Here is an 18926-nt window from a genome sequence, read left to right as displayed (position 1 = left end):
TCTTCTCAAGGGCGGCCACACATGGGTGGATTAAAGGGTCCGATTTGGACTTATCTACACAAGGGCGGCTACACATGGCTGCCTCTCATGAGAGAGGACAGCCCCTTTGGCCTATAAAAGGAGGCCATTTCTACACACATTTCATAGGTGAAGTTGATGCAACAAGGTGAGTGTGAGGTGGTGAGAGTAAAGCAAGGCGGGAGTTGGGATTTCCATTAAGGGTATAATCCCTTTGTAAACTACTTCTTGTTTTGAAGTACTAAAGCCACTGAGTGGCTGCTTTTCCATGGACGTAACCCACATTGGGTGAACCACGTATATCGTGTGTACTCTCTCTCTCTCTCTACTCTATAATCTCGTGTATGTAAATCTGTCTCTCTCCATTGAGTAATCTACTCAATTATCTATTTAGCTACGTCTTATTTCCTAACAGGCATCCACCACCATAAAAAAGAATCCACAACCATACACAAGTCCATAGACCAAGATTTTAATGTACAAAGAAGCCTAAAAACCTAATACATAAAGACTCATAAAGCCGAGCTAGACTGCATTGAATTGCACCACCCCCGACCCTCTCACACTGAGCCGAAGGAGTCCAAGACAACTAGCAGTACATAAAAAACATAAGAAGATAACCATCACCTGGTCGGAGATGCCACCGGAGGGGCTGCCGACTGCCACCCAAAAACTACTCCACCTCCGACCAAAAGCACAAGCCAAGATCCAGCTCCAACCAACCCGTCCTTAAGGAGAGCCTCATATGCCTCAATAGACCGTGCAAGCCGTAGGACATCTCCAAAGTTGAACCATATGACAACAATGCATCAAGCCATAGAGGGGCCTCTCCCCTTTGAACGTGGTTCTCCGTTGCCACAATGAGGGCCACCCCTGCCAACGAGCCGAATCCCACACAAGGAGCATTGCAAAGATTCTGGGCCATCAATTTTCTCTCCAAAGAGAGTGGGAAAGGATGGCCGCTTCTTGGGAAAATATTGAGTGGAGGGGTGCAAAACAGGTGCAATCGAGGGAGGAGCAAATGGGCATCCCCTTTGGACCAATATCCTGCTCCTCCGACTGAGCCATCTCCATTGCATCACCATTAGCTAAGCTGCTACATTGTGTGGATTCCACTCCCTATCAAAGAGGCTCCCTGAGCATCCCTAGCATGAGCACTCTCGCAGACATAGCAAACATCAACTATGCACAGGTCTCGCAAACCCTTATCCTCCAAGCCGTTAATCCTTTGTGTATCATGCTCCCAAGTTTCAACAAGAAGTACAACATCGGCTTTGCTTGTTAGTTCATCAATGCCAACCCCCGCATTCCATGGGTATCCATTACAATTCCAAAAGCATATTTTCAATTGTAACTCGGTCTCATAGGTCACGCATCCCTATTTGCTTGAGAGACTTGCCTCCTCCTTGGGCACATTTTCTTCATGAGAGATCTCCTTGTTTTTATTATTCTTTTCCTCATATGCCTTGCGACGCATATTTTGTTGCTTAATAGTGCGATCTTCACATACAAAACATTTTGTATCCCTCAAATAGATCCAACTATTATCAAGGATAATCTTTCGCTTGGTCTCATCCGGCATGGTGCATACAATTGGCCGTTCTCCCGATCAAGGAGCTCCTTGCTTCCCCACTCTATGTGCTCCATAGACCATAACTCCGGACATGCCAAAGTGGGTTTTGAAGAAATCTTCAATAACAATGGCAAGAGAAGGAGGTGTCTCTAACTTCTCTTCGGGAATTCCACGAATAACAATGTTCTTGGAACGTCGCTCCCGTTCCTTCAACTCCTCCACATCCACATTCTCAACATTCTTTGTTTGAACCATAGCTTGCATGAGTGAGGAATTAGAAACCACATTGCTACCACATACATCAGCCCAAGACTTATTTGTGCATACATTTTTCATGTTGCATACATCCCGGCTCATAGTGTCAAATTTCTCCTCTTTCAATACATGGTCATGCTCTACTTTGCTCATCCGCTCCTTCAAAGCATTCAAGTCCACAAGAGAGCATTTACATTCCTTGACTTCCTCTTCAAGTTGCATCAAACGTTGTGAGCGGGATGAAAACACACACAGCGCCTCTATAATGACCCGACACACACTCTTGGGAAGATACACACACACACTATGGGGCACCACTAGGCTTAGACAACACACCTGGCCGAGACAGGGAACACACCTCTGGAGTGAGAGGAGAGAGACTATCCACTTGGCCACTCCACACAGACACACACACACACACACACACACACACACACACACCCAAAAAACTCAGCTCAAAAGAGGAGAATTTCTGATGTTTAGATACAATTGAGCTTGGGCCAACACCAATGGGGCAAATAGCTCACACAATATGGGTAAAATAAGCCAGATACAATCACAAACTAGAGCAGAAACTTCGCTCATAGGAGAAACTTACACAGAAAAACAGTAGGAAAAGAGTGAGGAATTTCGCAAAATGGACAGCGCCATCGCGTCCGGAACGGCCCAAAACCCCAGTCTACAATGTCAAAGTGCTCAAATCCGACCTCGGATGAGCAGTTTACGGCCAAAACAGGCTCCAAAATGAGCAAAAACACAGTTGCGGCTGTTCCTCCTCTCTTCTCCATGTTTTTTCTGGTCTTCTCTCTCTTTTTTCAGTTCCGAAACTTAGCTTTATTAGTTGGGCACCCTTGGCCTTTTAGATGACCTCAAACGGACCCCGAACAGGCCAAAAACTGACCTCGCAGTGCATAGTTGTCACCTTTTTGCATCATTCGCACACCTGGCACTCAGCTTTTTTCCAATAATGCAGCTCGCCACCACGTGAAGTGGCCCCAAAAAGTGGTCCTAATGATGACCTTTCTGCATAACTCTCACAAGAAAACACCCACGTTGTGTCCGTCCTCATCCGCGTGCAAATATTGACCTCGTTCGCCCTCCTGACGCCACTAGATGCCATCTGACGCACCTGCTTACCTCATGTCGTCGGCCCGCGGATAGCTTTCTCGAGAATTTTTACGCGCTAAAAACTCCTCATTATTGTAGAAAAAACATACTGGTACTGGTGATAGTGAAAATCGATGCACTATGTACATGCTGTCCTACCTGTACACATGTGGGCCCCACGTAACCACCTGGCTCTGCAAAATGGGCAATTACTTATTTGATGCACCATGCATGTGTATGTACATATGCGCAATTCCTTGCTCGAAAAAACTCCTGACAACGTGTTGTTTGCATCTCAAGTGTCCTCTTGAGATTCTCATTCTCAACCACAAGTACCCTTAGTGTGCCATTCTCCATTGCAAGTGCTCGTAAGTCTTCACCTTGTTTGTTTACGGTCTCTTGCAATGATACCAAGTACGCCATGATCATGGTTTCCGATGTCGTTGGTTGGGTGGTTGTGTTGCTATCTCCACACTTAGGAGATTTTGGATCATTTTCCACAATGGTTGTGGACCTTGTTGAAGAAGAAGAACCCTTGCGAGTGCCGGAAGACATTGTATGTAAAATAGGAGATGAGAATCAATTTTGTTGAACCTCTTCACTTCGGAAATGATGCTACAGAAACGCCTTCCATAACTCTGAAAATTTATGTCTTTACATCAATGCGTAGAGGACTTCGTGCTCTTCGATTGAGGCTATAGATCACCCAAATCGGAGTTCGGATGAAGAAGTTATGATCAAAAGAGTGGACTGTTGTCTACTAGGTCAAAAAACGGCTGCGTTTTTTGAGAGAGAGAGAGAGAGAGAGCCAAAGGCGGATGAAGAATTCAAACGCGCAACGTAAATATGAGGCGTCTTTATACGAAGCTCACGTAGCCAACCCAGCAAGCAGCCGACGTTGCGAGAGAGAGAGAGAGAGAGAGAGAGAGAGAGAGAGAGAGAGAGAGAGAGAGAGAGCATGGTTACAATGGTAATGCTCAAAGTGCAAATGCTTCATTATAAAATAGCCTCTTAAATATGCTTTGTGCTTTACAATCATTGGCTAGAGAGGTTGCACCCTCTTGCTATTGGACCATGCCATCATTTATCTTTTCCTAGGTGGCTAGAGGGCTTTCCCATATGGTGCCACAAGTTGTGCTTACCCTAACAAGTTCCAGTAAATGTGTCTTGTTCCAAGTGTTGTCTATTCTCTCTTTCTCTCTCCCTCCATATTCTCACCAAAAGGCATGTCTCTTTGCAAAGAGCTAATTTGAAGCCATTAGGATCAACCACCATTCACACCAATGTTCACTAAATTCCCTTAGATTGAGCTTCCTTGATTCATTCATATCACCGCATTACCTCTCAATCTTTATATAAGCCCCCCTCATGTAGATCTCTTTTAACTTGAGTAATCTACCATTATTTTTCTATTCCATAGATTCTATTCTAGCTTGTTTAAGTGTCTACTAATTATGGATTTATAACTATGGTCAATGTTAATCTTGATCCACTAGGGTTAGCTTAAGAGTATTGTTCAGACGAATCCGCCATCTCAGACACTAGCACAGCAAGAACTACACCAACATAATGTCAGCCAAGGATGGAGCAATGACCCGCAAGCGCATGGAAACAAGCAAGTGGTTGTCGATCATTACTTGACCTTCTAAGACAATCACTACAGAGAAATATATTCTAACCCACTATGTACATGACGGCTACCATATCTACGACACATCTGCCTTTCGAAACATAACCTAACGATGTCCAATCCTCGCGAAACTTGAGGGCTAGTCTCTATACACCTAGAGGACACTACCCTAAAGTCTCTACTTCAATATACTATCTATACACACATGCAATCACATTTGTGTATGTTGATAGTAAAATTCAGGCCACCGATTTTGAACGTGATTAGGCCTAAGGTGTTGCTTGTCTCCTCGTGAATGCATGGATAATATATAACAATAATGAAATAGACACACGAATAGGGAGAAAACCCACCTTGAAGCTCATGGAAGAGCTCTTCACGAGGAATCTAGAATTGCGCGTGCTTGACGTCGATGCATAGCTCTCGCCGTAGCTAACATGTTGATGGATGTTAAGTATGGAGCCTGATTTACCTTTGTAATTTTCTGTGGTAAAAGCGCACATTTGTAAGGCCCCTACTATGAGGAGAAGCCATCGTGCATGAAGGAAAATCACTCGCCAGAAACCAAAATTTTCACGGTAAAAAATCAGGGGCAACTTTAGGGGCCTTGGGGGTGGAAGCCCCCGAGACCTTTTTTTTTTCCCTCGCCGGAACATTATGGCCGGCCGGCGGCCGGAAAGTGGTCGGAAAACAACCGGTCGGTTGGCCGATGGCCGGTGGAGCCGGTGGTCGGAAATCAATGGCCGGTGGCCGGTGGCCGAATTCAAAAGCGGACTTGTCTTCTCAAGGCCAGCCACACATGGGTGGATTGAAGGGTCCGATTTGGACTTATCTACGGCGGCTACACATGGCTGCCTCTCATGAGAGAGGGCAACCCTTTTGGCCTATAAAAGGAGGCCATTTCTACACACATTTCATAGTGTGCAGTTGATGCAACAAGGTGAGTGTGAGGTGGTGAGAGTGAAGCAAGGCAGGAGCTCCATTAAGGGTATAATCCATTTGTAAACTACTTCTTGTTTTGAAGTACTAAAGCCATTGAATGACTGCTTTCTCGTGGACGTAGCCCACATTGGGTGAACCACGTATATCGTGTGTACTCTCTCTCTCTCTCTCTCTCTCTCTCTCTCTCTCTCTGTCATAAAATCTAATATCTAACCAACCCAAATGATTTTCTCATACTAAATTGATCACTTAATATGGGAGAATAAACGGGAACAAGTGTTAAGATATAGATATGTGCTTATAGATCTATCTCAACACGGGGCCAATGGTAAAGGGGCCCAAATGAGAGATGGTCCATCAAAGAGCAAGGCTAACCAATGGAGCATAAGACCTCAGGGTTAGCTTCATTATAGACCTCCAATAATGTGTGTAAAAGTCCTTTGACCTTAGGTAAGCTAGGGCTGAGCTTGAGGCGGGAACCCGGTCCAAGCTCGAGGTGCTTGTCGTGCTTGAGGTGCTTGACTAAGGTGCTTGAGGTGCTTGATCTGCTACATGCTTGAGGTGCTTGACTTGCTACATGATTAAGGTACTTGAGGTGCTTTGACAAGCTTTCCTGAGATGCTTGTGGGAATACCCCCTAGTCCAAGTGCTTAGTCATGCTTGATGACTAAGGTGCTTGAGCACCAAAAGTCAAAAGGATCTCTACAAAGAGGGGGGCGAGCCCTTTTCCTAGGGGCTAGAGAGAGAACACACACTCACACACACAAGGAAGGACCAAGCTTGAAGAGGCAGCAGGGACACATGTCAGGCCCCTACCTATGTTACCTTCATGAGATGCCTGAAGCCTATTGGTTGGCCACCCAAGGGGTCCAATAGCAATTTAGGAGATCTAATTAATTGATTTAGCATTTATCTAGCCCTCTCTCTCAAAGGGGAAAGGGGGAACACTTGTCTCAAGGCTACCTCTACTGCTTGTAATGCCTCCTACTATTGATTGGCTAGGCCTGGAGGGGTCCAATGAGCTTCAAGCATGAGCTACAAGGGGGGGTTGACCCAAGTAAGCTAGGGGGATGCTTAGGGGGTATACTCACCCACACACACTCACAAACACTCTAATTGTGTGCTATGCAAAGTGCAAGAGCTCCCTCTCCTTCTCCAAGCAAGTAGAGGTTGAGAGCCTACACCAACACTCTTGGCTATGGAGTGCAAATCCAACCAAGAGCCATGCTTCAATGCGTAAGCTTGCCATCTCCTTCTTCTTCATTACTATGCTATTATGTATGCTAGCAACAAGAGTATGATAAGTGAGGAACTAATTCTTTCTCCTATGAAATGTTTCTTCTTCCTCTTCCCAACCCTCATTCCCTACTAGCTCTCTCCACCTTCGAAGGTGTTTGAGGTCTTGGGACTGAGGCTTGGGATAGTTAAAGCTTTCTTCAAGTTTATGTTATGTTTGTGATGCATGAAGCTTTCCATATTCATTGCATCACCTAGGTCACAAGGAACACAAAGACTGTATTGTAACAAGTCTCTCTTAATGGGAGAAATCATAATACAAATGCCTATTGGAGGGGGGACCGGCTCCACATAAATCCGGTCCTCAACTGTTGTCATGTTCTCTAAATTCTCTCTCTTGCAAAAGTATTGTTCATGCCAAGTTAACTAATTGGTATGATTATGTTGCTATCTTCAATTATGTTCACCCGTTATGCTCACAAAGTTATTTCTCAAAAGTACTCTCATTAATTTCCGCTATTCTCAAGTTATATAGGCCAATTCCATTACATTGGTATCAGAGCATTTGGTTTCTCTTTTCTTGCTTAAGAAGAGAGGTCCTTAAGTAGCCTATAAATGGTTGATGTTGTTAATTATATTAGGGTAAGTGGAACTGGGATCTATTATCGGTTTTGTTGAGCCCACTATGTGGGAGATGGTGCACACCTCGGGAGCTTTGGACTTAATAATGGAGTCTTTTTAGACTTGCCTACGGCTTTACCATTATTGAGCCATAAGAAGTCCGAAAGGAGCTAGCCCTTGGCAACTCTGCTATGATATACCTACTCCTCTACTCTCTATAATTAACCACTTTGAGCCGTGGGTGTAGATACTTAAGAGACGATTTTCAAAGGCTAAGAGGAGTGGCAACTAAGATTTTGAATTGCCAAAGCATACACTAAGTACATACATAAATTTTGTTAACATGGCCTTTCCGACAAACAAATGAGGTGGGAAAATTTTCTTTCACAATTTAATTTCCATATTGCTCACATAGCTGGTAAGCACAATCAAGTTGCTGATGCACTTTCACGATGACCAAAAGTTAATGCGGTGTCTATAGCTACTCACAATGATCTATCTTCTATGATAGATGAGTATGCTACTGACCCTAACTTTAGAGACATAATGTCAGTCCTTGCTTTGGGGAAGAAAGAGGAACCATTCACCTTGCAGGATGGTTATCTTCTCCATGGCAATAGGCTATGTGTTACCCATTCCCTTCGTGAGAAAGTTATGTATGAATCCCATGCTCCTCCATATGCGGGGAATAGAGGTATTCAACCTACTCTCCGAGGCGTAGAGACGTACTTCTATTGGCCTACCATGAAAGTGGACATACAAGAGTATGTATCAAAATGTGTAGTATGCCAAAAGACCAAGTATGATAGATGGAAGCAACCTAGATTACTCCAGCCATTGCCTATTCCAAATTCACCATGGGAGAGTATATCCATGGATTTCATCTTTGGATTACCCAAGTCTATCCATGGGAATACAAGAATATGGACAATAGTCGACAGGTTTAGCAAGCAAGCACATTTTATTCCTGTCAAAAAGACTATTAAGGCACATCAAATGGAAACTCTCTTCATATCTCATATTTTCAAGCACCATGGATTACCCACATCCATCGTGCCAGATAGAGATCCTAGAATGACCAGTAATTTCTGGAAAGGTCTCTTTGAAAATCTAGGAACAAGATTGAATTTCTCTTCGGCCTATCACCCACAAACGGATGGCCAAAGTGAGATAGCCAATCTTACGATACTCGATCTACTCAAGACTTATGTTACCGAAGTAGATCAACGCTCACAATGGGAAAAGTATTTACCTCTTGTAGAGTATGCCTACAATAATACTTTACATACTTCTACGGGAAAAGCACCTTTTGAGATCATTGAGGGAAGACCTAAAAGTCCCTTGCTACTCAAAGTACATGGGAAGATCTTCGCCGCCGATGAGTATAGCCGTGACCTACAACAATCTTTTCAAAAGATTAGGGAGGCTATATCCATCTCTCAACAAAGGCAAAAAGCTGCTGCTGATAAGCACAGAAGAGCCCTAATGTTCAAAGAAAATGATTGGGTCTTACTCAAGTTTCCTAAGGCTCGGCTAAGGCAAATGACGGGCAAAAATCCTACGGGCCATCAAAAGTATTATGCTAAACTAGCAAAAAGATACTATGGTCCTTTCCAAATCTTGAAGCCCATCAATGAGACGGCTTATCAACTCAAGTTGCCCAACCATTGGCTCATACACAATGCCTTTCATGTAAGCCTACTTAAGCCCTACAAAGGAGAGCCACCAACAAAACCAATTATTGAAGACCCTCCCAAAGTTGAAGACCAAGAAGAGGTGCTACAACCCGAAGCTGTCCTTCGGCATGAAGACAAGGTACTACGACATGGTAAGATTATCCGACGGTATCTTATTAAGTTCAAAAATTATCCTTTTGAAGATGCTAGATGGATGCAAGGAGTACATCTTAAGGATAGTATGAACCTTGTCAATGCTTACAATGCTACATTAGAGTAAGCAAATGTACAAATTTCTTTTAAATGACTCATGTTTTTGTCTTATAAGACTAGTCCTCTTTTTAATTGTGCACAAATTTAACTAGTATGCATGGTTAGAATCATGTTTGTGATGACGACGTCTCTCAAACATCAAGTAGAATTTGTCACTCTACTTTGGGAGAATGAAATGGACTAAAGAGCAGACATGCTTGCGGCAGCTATGTCTCCCAAGCACCAAATGGATTTGTCATCCATCTTGGAAAGATGTCGTAGGGTAAAAAGGGATCCTCTACCCGCTAAGTAAGATTGACTAATGACTAAGGCTTTATCTCTTCTACCTCATAGTCGAGGACGACTATGATTTCAAGAGAGAGGTAATGTCATAAAATCTAATATCTAACCAACCCAAATGATTTTCTCATACTAAATTGATCACTTAATATGGGAGAATAAACGGGAACAAGTGTTAAGATATAGATATGTGCTTATAGATCTATCTCAACACGGGGCCAATGGTAAAGGGGCCCAAATGAGAGATGGTCCATCAAAGAGCAAGGCTAACCAATGGAGCATAAGACCTCAGGGTTAGCTTCATTATAGACCTCCAATAATGTGTGTAAAAGTCCTTTGACCTTAGGTAAGCTAGGGCTGAGCTTGAGGCGGGAACCCGGCCCAAGCTCGAGGTGCTTGTCGTGCTTGAGGTGCTTGACTAAGGTGCTTGAGGTGCTTGATCTGCTACATGCTTGAGGTGCTTGACTTGCTACATGATTAAGGTACTTGAGGTGCTTTGACAAGCTTTCCTGAGATGCTTGTGGGAATACCCCCTAGTCCAAGTGCTTAGTCATGCTTGATGACTAAGGTGCTTGAGCACCAAAAGTCAAAAGGATCTCTACAAAGAGGGGGGCGAGCCCTTTTCCTAGGGGCTAGAGAGAGAACACACACTCACACACACAAGGAAGGACCAAGCTTGAAGAGGCAGCAGGGACACATGTCAGGCCCCTACCTATGTTACCTTCATGAGATGCCTGAAGCCTATTGGTTGGCCACCCAAGGGGTCCAATAGCAATTTAGGAGATCTAATTAATTGATTTAGCATTTATCTAGCCCTCTCTCTCAAAGGGGAAAGGGGGAACACTTGTCTCAAGGCTACCTCTACTGCTTGTAATGCCTCCTGCTCATGATTGGCTAGGCCTGGAGGGGTCCAATGAGCTTCAAGCATGAGCTACAAGGGGGGGTTGACCCAAGCAAGCTAGGGGGATGCTTAGGGGGTATACTCACCCACACACACTCACAAACACTCTCGTTGTGTGCTATGCAAAGTGCAAGAGCTCCCTCTCCTTCTCCAAGCAAGTAGAGGTTGAGAGCCTACACCAACACTCTTGGCTATGGAGTGCAAATCCAACCAAGAGCCATGCTTCAATGCTTAAGCTTGCCATCTCCTTCTTCTTCATTACTATGCTATTATGTATGCTAGCAACAAGAGTATGATAAGTGAGGAACTGATTCTTTCTCCTATGAAATGTTTCTTCTTCCTCTTCCCAACCCTCATTCCCTGCTAGCTCTCTCCACCTTCGAAGGTGTTTGAGGTCTTGGGACTGAGGCTTGGGATAGTTAAAGCTTTCTTCAAGTTTATGTTATGTTTGTGATGCATGAAGCTTTCCATCTTCATTGCATCACCTAGGTCACAAGGAACACAAAGACTGTATTGTAACAAGTCTCTCTTAATGGGAGAAATCATAATACAAATGCCTATTGGAGGGGGGACCGACTCCACATAAATCCGGTCCTCAACTGTTGTCATGTTCTCTAAATTCTCTCTCTTGCAAAAGTATTGTTCATGCCAAGTTAACTAATTGCTATGATTATGTTGCTATCTTCAATTATGTTCACCCGTTATGCTCACAAAGAGTACTCTCATTAATTTCTGCTATTCTCAAGTTAAATAGGCCAATTCCATTACTCTCTCTCTCTCTCTCTCTCTCTCTCTCTCTCTCTCTCTCTCTCTCTCTACTCTATAATCTCGTGTATGTAAATTTGTCTCTCTCCATTAAGTAATCTACTCAATTATCTATATAGCTATGTCTTATTTCCTAACAATGGAGTCACTTCAGCAATGTCGCTCCTGTAGCATGCATAGAGAGAGAAGGAAGACCCACTCACACACGACACACTATATGTAACACAGTTGAGCCCAAGATTGATTTAAAATAAAAGTCTGTCTCAAGGTTACAAAGGTTTGGCTTATATACCTCAACCCTAAGTTGGGTATTTCGGCTAAGAGCAGTACTAATTACAATTATTGAGTGAATCTAACTCTCCATCCACTTTCATCATTACAGGGGTTTTCTTGAGATTTTCGACATTAAAAGGATTTCCCGTAATTAGAGAGCTACAACACATGTTTTCGCCTTAACTCAACAACTAGAGTATGAGTCAAGGAGAGAAAAAATGGAATTATCCCACATGTAGTGATGCAAGGCTATAGAGCTACTTAAAGCTCATTTCATGAATAAACAAATTCATTCCATGTTTGCATTACATCTCTCTTGTTTATGGTGAGCTTGTGATGGATTAGCAAACTACTCAAGATCATGTTTATGAGTACAAGTTAATCTATCTTAGAACCTAATTCGCTTGAGTGATAATCTAGCCTACACACACACACTTGTGTGCACAATGTTTGTCTTTAATCCACCCTAGCTAGCACGATCCCATTCCCATCAATAACTAGGTACTAACATATGCTCCCAAACACAGCACACACCACACGCGCGCGCACACACACACACACACACACATGATTATACATCAATACAAATTTCAACATACTATCATGACTCTGGAGATCAAGGGCAGACTCAGCCATAATGAAGCCTAGCACTAAAAGAAGCATTAAATCAAAATAATAAGTACAAAAATGAGGTGTTGATAGGGCATACACACCACAAAAGATAGAAAGAATCAGCACAATATCAATTGGTTGTAACTCGGACAAAAACTTCACAATGTGAAGTCTACATGTTTTCTATACAACTAAAAAATATTCCTAGATGAATCCAAGATAAGCCCAAAGTCACCCTTGAAGGAAAGTGCAAGGTATAGACCCACGGTAGTCACCCACAAGATGATATAACCATCACCTCCAACATGCATGGTATTGACTAAATACCACGACATCCCCACTAACGTCTCAGTGCCCAATAGAGGGTGTAGAACTAGGTACTAACATATGCTCCCAACAAACACAACACACACCACATGCACACACACACACACACACACACACACACACACACACACACATGAGCATACATCAACACAAAGTTCAATCTATTGAGTTTATGTCATGACTCCTGCCATCAAGGGCAAACTCAAGGGCAAACTCAACCATAATGAAGCCTAGCACTAAAGGAAACATTAAATCAAAAAAATTAGCACAAAAATGAAGTAGTTGATAGGGCATACTCACCACAAAAGATAGAAAGAATTCCTGCTATCAGTATTTACATGATGATGCTAAACCACACCAACACAGTGATCTTTTAAACGTCCCTAGTCAATTGCTTGAGAGGGTGAAAAAAATTGTAACAATATTGCTTTATGTCAAACAAAGTAATTTGAGACATGGCTACATAGGTTTGGCTTTGCTTTGAAGACCACAAGCCAAGTGGTACACCTATGGAGACAAGGATATTTAGTATGCACTCTTGTAAGTGAGCAAATTTATGCTTCTTCAAGGGTCTACGCATTAATTCTGGGATCATTGCCACTAGATTTACATACTTTTTTAGCCTTGGATTAGCTTGGTTGCTATGACACACGAGTGTCCAGTAGTGGCTTTTCTTTCATGCTCATCAACTCATGCATGTCTTCAATGAGCTAGAAGCAATCTTTAGGGGCCACTTTTAGTTGTGAGGCTAACTATAGGGAAACTTTCATAGCTTCTGCTAAGTGCTAAGTGCATTCAGATCAGACGCTTTATGAATGACTTGAGTGGTGGCAGATTGCTATCCACCACCACTACCTTCACTGACAATCGAAGTGCTTTGACAACTACAATAAACCGATTGTTCCATGCTCACACAAAGCACATTGAGGTGCATTATCATTACATCAAGGAGAGAGTCTATGCAATAGAGGTTAGCTTGTCTTATGTGCCTACAACCATGCCGATCTTTTTCACAAAGGCTTTGCCCCATGAGAATTTTGAAGTTTTTCACAAAGCTTTAGACTTACTCCCCTTTGATTGACCACATAGAGTCAACCTCATGAGATGTTTGAAAAGATTTAGACTTACTCCCTTTTGTGGATCACATGAGTACCAACTCGTGTTCACTACATCACTCCTACAAAGGATTTTTTATCATATTATGATAGTGATGTTTATGAATTCTGAAGTCCACCGAGACTTTTTTCCCTCATTAGGAGGTTTTATCCCTTAGCTTGTATATATATCCATTACTCTAGGGCAAGACTTTTCTATGTATTAGGACATTCAATAATACTTCCTAAGTTGTGTACTCTTGAGCTCCTCCTCACTCTTCTCTATCTTCACATGCACTCTTATAGTTATATTTCCAACAAAAAGGCATAGCAACCATGTAAGATAACAAAGCCAGCCACCTCAATGCCTATGATATCTTTTGATTGACGGAAATCGAAGCAAGGCTCTAACTTTGAAGCTTTAAATTGACAAATTTCGTTGGTAAGTCTATTCTTGTGACAACTACCAAAATGACTAGTTTTACCAAGGTAGGACAATAACAAGAAGCTAATGGGAAGTTTGAATATACCTTGATCCGTCAAGCAAGTTACAAGAAGAATTCTATAAATCAAGATTCTATTCCTACTAGGAGAATGCAACATCATCATCTTCAATTTTCATTGAAGGGTCCAATGAAGACAGACTGACTTAAATTGGCCAATCAAACCTCCAAATCTATAGTAAGCTTAAGCAATATTTGCATTGAATATAGTTTAAAAATGAATGTCTTACTTGATATTTTCTGGTTGTATGGATTCATAATGTTACCAACATGCCTTTAAACCAAAAAGAACTAGAAACTAGAAGATTCAGCGATTGGCTTCTTTTGCATATTATCAAGTTAGCATATAACACCAAAACACGTCAAGGTAGAAGACCTTTGGAGTGACCATGATAGATTTATCATGTTGACATCTCTGATCCCAACTTGGATGTGCTTTCTAAATTTCATAATGCACTGTCCTCTCTTTTGCCAAAAAGGAATTACATCTTTGGCCTACATCCACCATATGACTTTGCAAAGACAATAAAACCCTCTATTAAAATGGAGAAATTGCAAGTAATTGGACCCATTCATTCCCTTCAAATTCCCCAGGTGGATGGAGGCTTCCTTTCTCTCTCTAAAAAGATTTCAAATATTTGACCTTGTGGAGGATATACCATACAATGTGCCCACTATTATGGAATTCGTTCCCTTGTGTGTGGTTAGGCATAACCACAGAAGTGTAGGATGATGATGTAATATGTGTATGCTTGTAAAATTGTGAAATAGTTCGCTAAAGGATAGCTAAACTCTCAGAGACTGGGATAATTCAACTTGGGCCAACACGCTTTTAGCTCCCATTCCCTAAAATGGGACAAGCTCAGCAGAGAAAAGTACTGGTAGAAAGACAGCTTGATATGCCTCCTCCTTCCCACAAACTCTGGGCATGCAACCCATTCTCACATTGTCTTCGGATTCATTAGTATAACAACCCAAAAGACCCATATCCTCAAAATCCCTCAAGAGGAATCAAGCAACCCTTCTGTTTTGACTTCCATGGCTGTTCTGAAAGCCAACCCTGTTTTGTGCAGGCGGTATCCCTTTCATTTGTACAGCCGGATTCGATTTCCCCTTCACAAGCTGCCCGGCTTTCACGCCCTCTTGGAAGTCCAGGACTTGGACGGTTCGCTGTTTCTTGGCTGTGTCAAGTTGCAACAAGAAAAGAAAAGGGTTAATGAGCCTGCTTTTTTATCTCCCGCAATGTTTAGCTGGTGTGCCATATCGACCACAGAAACTAACCGGTTTCGGCTTGCTGATAGCCTTGGTGAAGCTTCCTTTTGGCAATCTCTAGTTTCTGATCAACTTCATTCCTCTCATGCTTCTGTGAAAACTAGCATGACAAAATGTAAGTGTAGAGAGCAACAGCTAAAAAGCATTCATGCAGAAAACAAACTCATATACCAATAAGCATGATTTATCAGCAATGCTTGCATTTATAGCCACTGCTCTTTGGGCAATGTGGGTCCGGTTGACAGCATCATGCTTGCTGGCTCGCTTCCCATCTGCTGTGGGCTTCACTTTTGAAGCCTCGATGCATTGTCTGCCTTGGTTTGTGCTGTTTGCCATGCCTTTTGCTGCCTGCAAACCCCATTCATTGTTCATGCCCCGATGCCCTTTTTCACGCTGGCTTGTTTGCCCTTTCAAAGATAACTGTTCTTTCCCTAAATTGCCAGAAGGGGGATACACATCTCGTGTAGCACTGCCCCTCTCTTCTGGCGTTCGGTGTCCCCATGGATGGTTTGTGCTGGCCTTTGTATCAAAATCACTTGAATCTGTTAGCATGCTTCCTGATAGAGATCTGGACAGGTAATTTGAATTATCCTTCACGGATGGCTCGACACAAGATAAGTGCCCATTCCCATCCTTGCCTTCTGTACCTGAATATGCCCTGAATGATTTAATGCCTTGTGCCGATGCTTACACACCATAATAACTAGCAAGAGGAAAGGGAAGGGTAAAATCTTCACTAGAACACTTACAAATTTCTTCATCTATGAAGCTAAACAGCTGCATGCAAGAAAAACAGCCACAGATTAGGGAATGCCTGCGGTACACTGGGCCTGAAATCATGCGCAATAAAAACTTTTGAGTAGTTTTACCTTGGACAAATCCACAGACAGTGCTCCAGCTTCTGGATGTACACTCTCATTAAGTGGGGGTGATGGCAATCTGTCTCCCTCGTTTGGAGCTTTGGGACTATCTCCAGAACCTAGAAACTCACCTCATACTATCTTAAATATGAGGCTCCAAAGTGATAAACTAGAGGAATGTCAATGTCAACAAAATGAACAAAGCAAAAATTAACAGCTAATCGACTTCAAAACACCATAACTTGAGCAATAAGATCCATAACTTAATTTGAAGATTTTCTTTTTATAAATCTCATAATTCAAAAAGAAAATAGGAATCCTACTTCTTAGCACAAAACATTTTAATCTCTGAAGTCCAAAGGAAATAATCCCATGCCACATTAAAAATTCTGCTCAGTACCTGTCTCCACAGCAGTAGTTGGCCCAATCGTGGCACCAGTAGCCCACTCATCAACCAAAATTTTCCAATCTCTGCAAAAGTGTATATAATAAAAATTCTCAGCCAATTCACCATTCGTGGCACCAGTAGCTCACTCATCAACCAAAATTTTCCAATCTCTGCAAAAGTGTATAAAATAGAAATTCTCAGCCAATTCTCCATCTGCACCCTATAACACTAGAGGCCCAATAACAAGGAGATATCTAGCAATACACTCTTGTTAATAACATGCAGGCAACGATGAAATAAGTGCACATTAATAACACAGACCAGTAGTAAGTCTGTTGATTACACAAGGGCAGTTAGTTGAGAGCTGCTCGGTTGATCAGAGCAAGCACTCTTTCAACACATGAGGGAGCAAGAACATACTCGACAAAATGTATCCTTTACCTTACTAAGTCTTTGACTAGAGCACGGACCATTTTGGACGGATGCTTTTTCAGGACCTTTACATGCTTGCCAATTTCTGTTGCCTGTGGACCAGGTCACAAATTGACATCCAATCCAACCCAGGACTTTTGATGGCAAAGACCATTGCACCACTTTAAATGTAAAATCCGAATCAAAACTACCTTCAATGCGCCAACAGTTATCTGCATGTATTGTAACCTTTGCAAAGCCTCCACAACAACATTCTCGGCCTGCATTTAAAATAGATGGTTTAGTACAAAACTATATCCATCATAGGCACACAAGAAGAACCGCCAGAACAGAGTCATTATTGATAATGGAGGCCAGGATCCATGAATGCAATGAGAACCTCCCACCTCTCCAAAAGAGAAACAAGAAAAGGAAACCCCATAACACTAATCAAACATGCTCTTTACAAAACAAACTCAAACATGAGATTATCCAAAGCACGCATTCACTTGATCGGACAAAGCTAGCATCCATTTGATCAGACAGAACATTTGTACGCTATATAGTACACCATTGCTCACCAGGTGCAATCATTTGGACATTAGAGCACACAAATGTTACCCCTTACATGCGCACAGTAATGCAAAGATTATAACCTATCGCTGCACTGTCTACATGCATGAAACATACTTGATCTCCACTTGTGATGCTCTTTTTGATGCCATTAATGTCTCTGATGAGAAGGGCATCTTTCTCCTGCTCAGCTGAGAAAGCTTCTGCATCTTGATGGTTGCTATGGCAGACGGCACGTGCACCATCATCATCACTGGCATGGATGACAGAGTGAGTTACAAGAGTCGCATCCTCGTTAGGATGATTGTGACATGGTTGCTTTGCCATGGGCCAGGGTCTGCCATCAGACTCCCGGAGCTCATCTGCCTCTGAAGTGATGAGCTTAGAATCATGGCTGATAGGCTTAGCATGCATTGTGCTCAAGTTTCTTGCAAACAAGGTCTCAGCAATTTCGCCCCGCCGTTCTCGAAAGTCCATAGGGAAATCAATAGCTGCAATGTTGATGGCTTGTTGAATTACCGTCCATATGTCGGCCTCTGATTTTGCAAAGTAGCTTCGCCATCTCTCCATCTCAACAGCAGCCACCATCGTTAACTCTCTCTCTCTCTCTCTCTCTCTCTCAAGCATGCAGACAAGTCATGCCAAACATAACTACTGCTATGTACATACAGAAGCTGCAAATGTACACAGGATTCTTGATCGCCTTCGTTTGATCGGGGGTGATTTTGACAAGCGATCGGCGATGCTTATGTGAGAGAGAGAGAGAGAGGGGGGGGGGGAGAGGGGGGGGGGGGGGGGGATGCCAAACCAGACAACCCTTCTGGTGCAGCTTTTAGTCTCTCCCCCCTCTCTCTCTCTCTCCTCCTCTCAGACACGAGAATGAGAGGGTGAAAAGGAAATGCACCCTCTTCACACACACACACTCTCTCTCTCTCTCTCTCTCTCTCTCTCTCTCTGCACTAGCCTAGACCCGCGTGTTTTTGCCCGCGGAGAATTTGAGAATTGGGGTGTGTGAGCCCGCCCAATTTCCGCCTGTCAAGAAGCACGCCACCTCTCTACTGTGTCATGCCTCCCGTCTTATCCTCCTCTCGTTCGATTTGCATAGGAGTCCCAATATGATGAGGGCCACAAATATACGGTAGAACGCCCTTAGCAAAGAGGTTAGAAAAGCATCGTCAATGCAAAATGTGTTGCATAGCCCTCCACTTGTAGGTGATTGTTGTTCAGGTCATGGGGCTTGACACAGGCAAAAATTGCTAATTTTGATAGAACAACAGTGCATTCAACGTCACATTTGCACAAAAATGCAGTGTTTAACATCCCATTTGCACCTTTTG

The 18926-nt window shown here is 42.8% G+C and overlaps 1 protein-coding gene across 2 annotated transcripts; it reads right to left on the bottom strand.

Annotated features, from left to right (window-relative positions):
* Nucleotides 1-14381: 14381 nt before the first annotated feature.
* LOC147424048 (putative mediator of RNA polymerase II transcription subunit 26a) lies at nt 14382-18636 on the bottom strand. 2 transcript variants are annotated; one of them, XM_086501893.1, is made up of 9 exons: nt 17707-18636; nt 17229-17297; nt 17047-17129; nt 16618-16688; nt 16227-16336; nt 16107-16134; nt 15529-16004; nt 15367-15457; nt 14382-15266 (listed from the first exon to the last, which is right to left on the bottom strand). In XM_086501893.1, the coding sequence occupies exons 1-9, from the start codon at nt 18214-18216 to the stop codon at nt 15097-15099; spliced, it is 1608 nt and encodes a 535-aa protein (XP_086358019.1). In that variant the 5' UTR covers nt 18217-18636; the 3' UTR covers nt 14382-15096. The 2 variants fall into 2 exon arrangements, with proteins under 2 accessions (XP_086358019.1, XP_086358020.1); XM_086501894.1 differs by having other exon boundaries at nt 15367-15448; nt 17707-18632.
* Nucleotides 18637-18926: the final 290 nt, after the last annotated feature.

Source organism: Adiantum capillus-veneris, chromosome 26 (assembly GCF_014529385.1).
Source record: "Adiantum capillus-veneris isolate H3 chromosome 26, ASM1452938v2, whole genome shotgun sequence".
NCBI classification, from domain to species: domain Eukaryota; kingdom Viridiplantae; phylum Streptophyta; class Polypodiopsida; order Polypodiales; family Pteridaceae; genus Adiantum; species Adiantum capillus-veneris.
The sequence above is the reverse complement of the archived record's forward strand: the minus strand, read 5'-3'. Positions and strand labels throughout refer to the sequence as shown.

Coding starts and splice junctions, on each gene's coding strand:
- LOC147424048 (XM_086501893.1), bottom strand. CDS start 18,216: ATGCTTGAGAGAGAGAGAGAGAGAGAGAGAGAGTTAACGATGGTGGCT. Junction 15,458..15,528: donor CTGATAAATCATGCTTATTG/GTATATGAGTTT, acceptor TTGTCATGCTAG/TTTTCACAGAAGCATGAGAG. Junction 15,267..15,366: donor CTATCAGCAAGCCGAAACCG/GTTAGTTTCTGT, acceptor AACTTGACACAG/CCAAGAAACAGCGAACCGTC.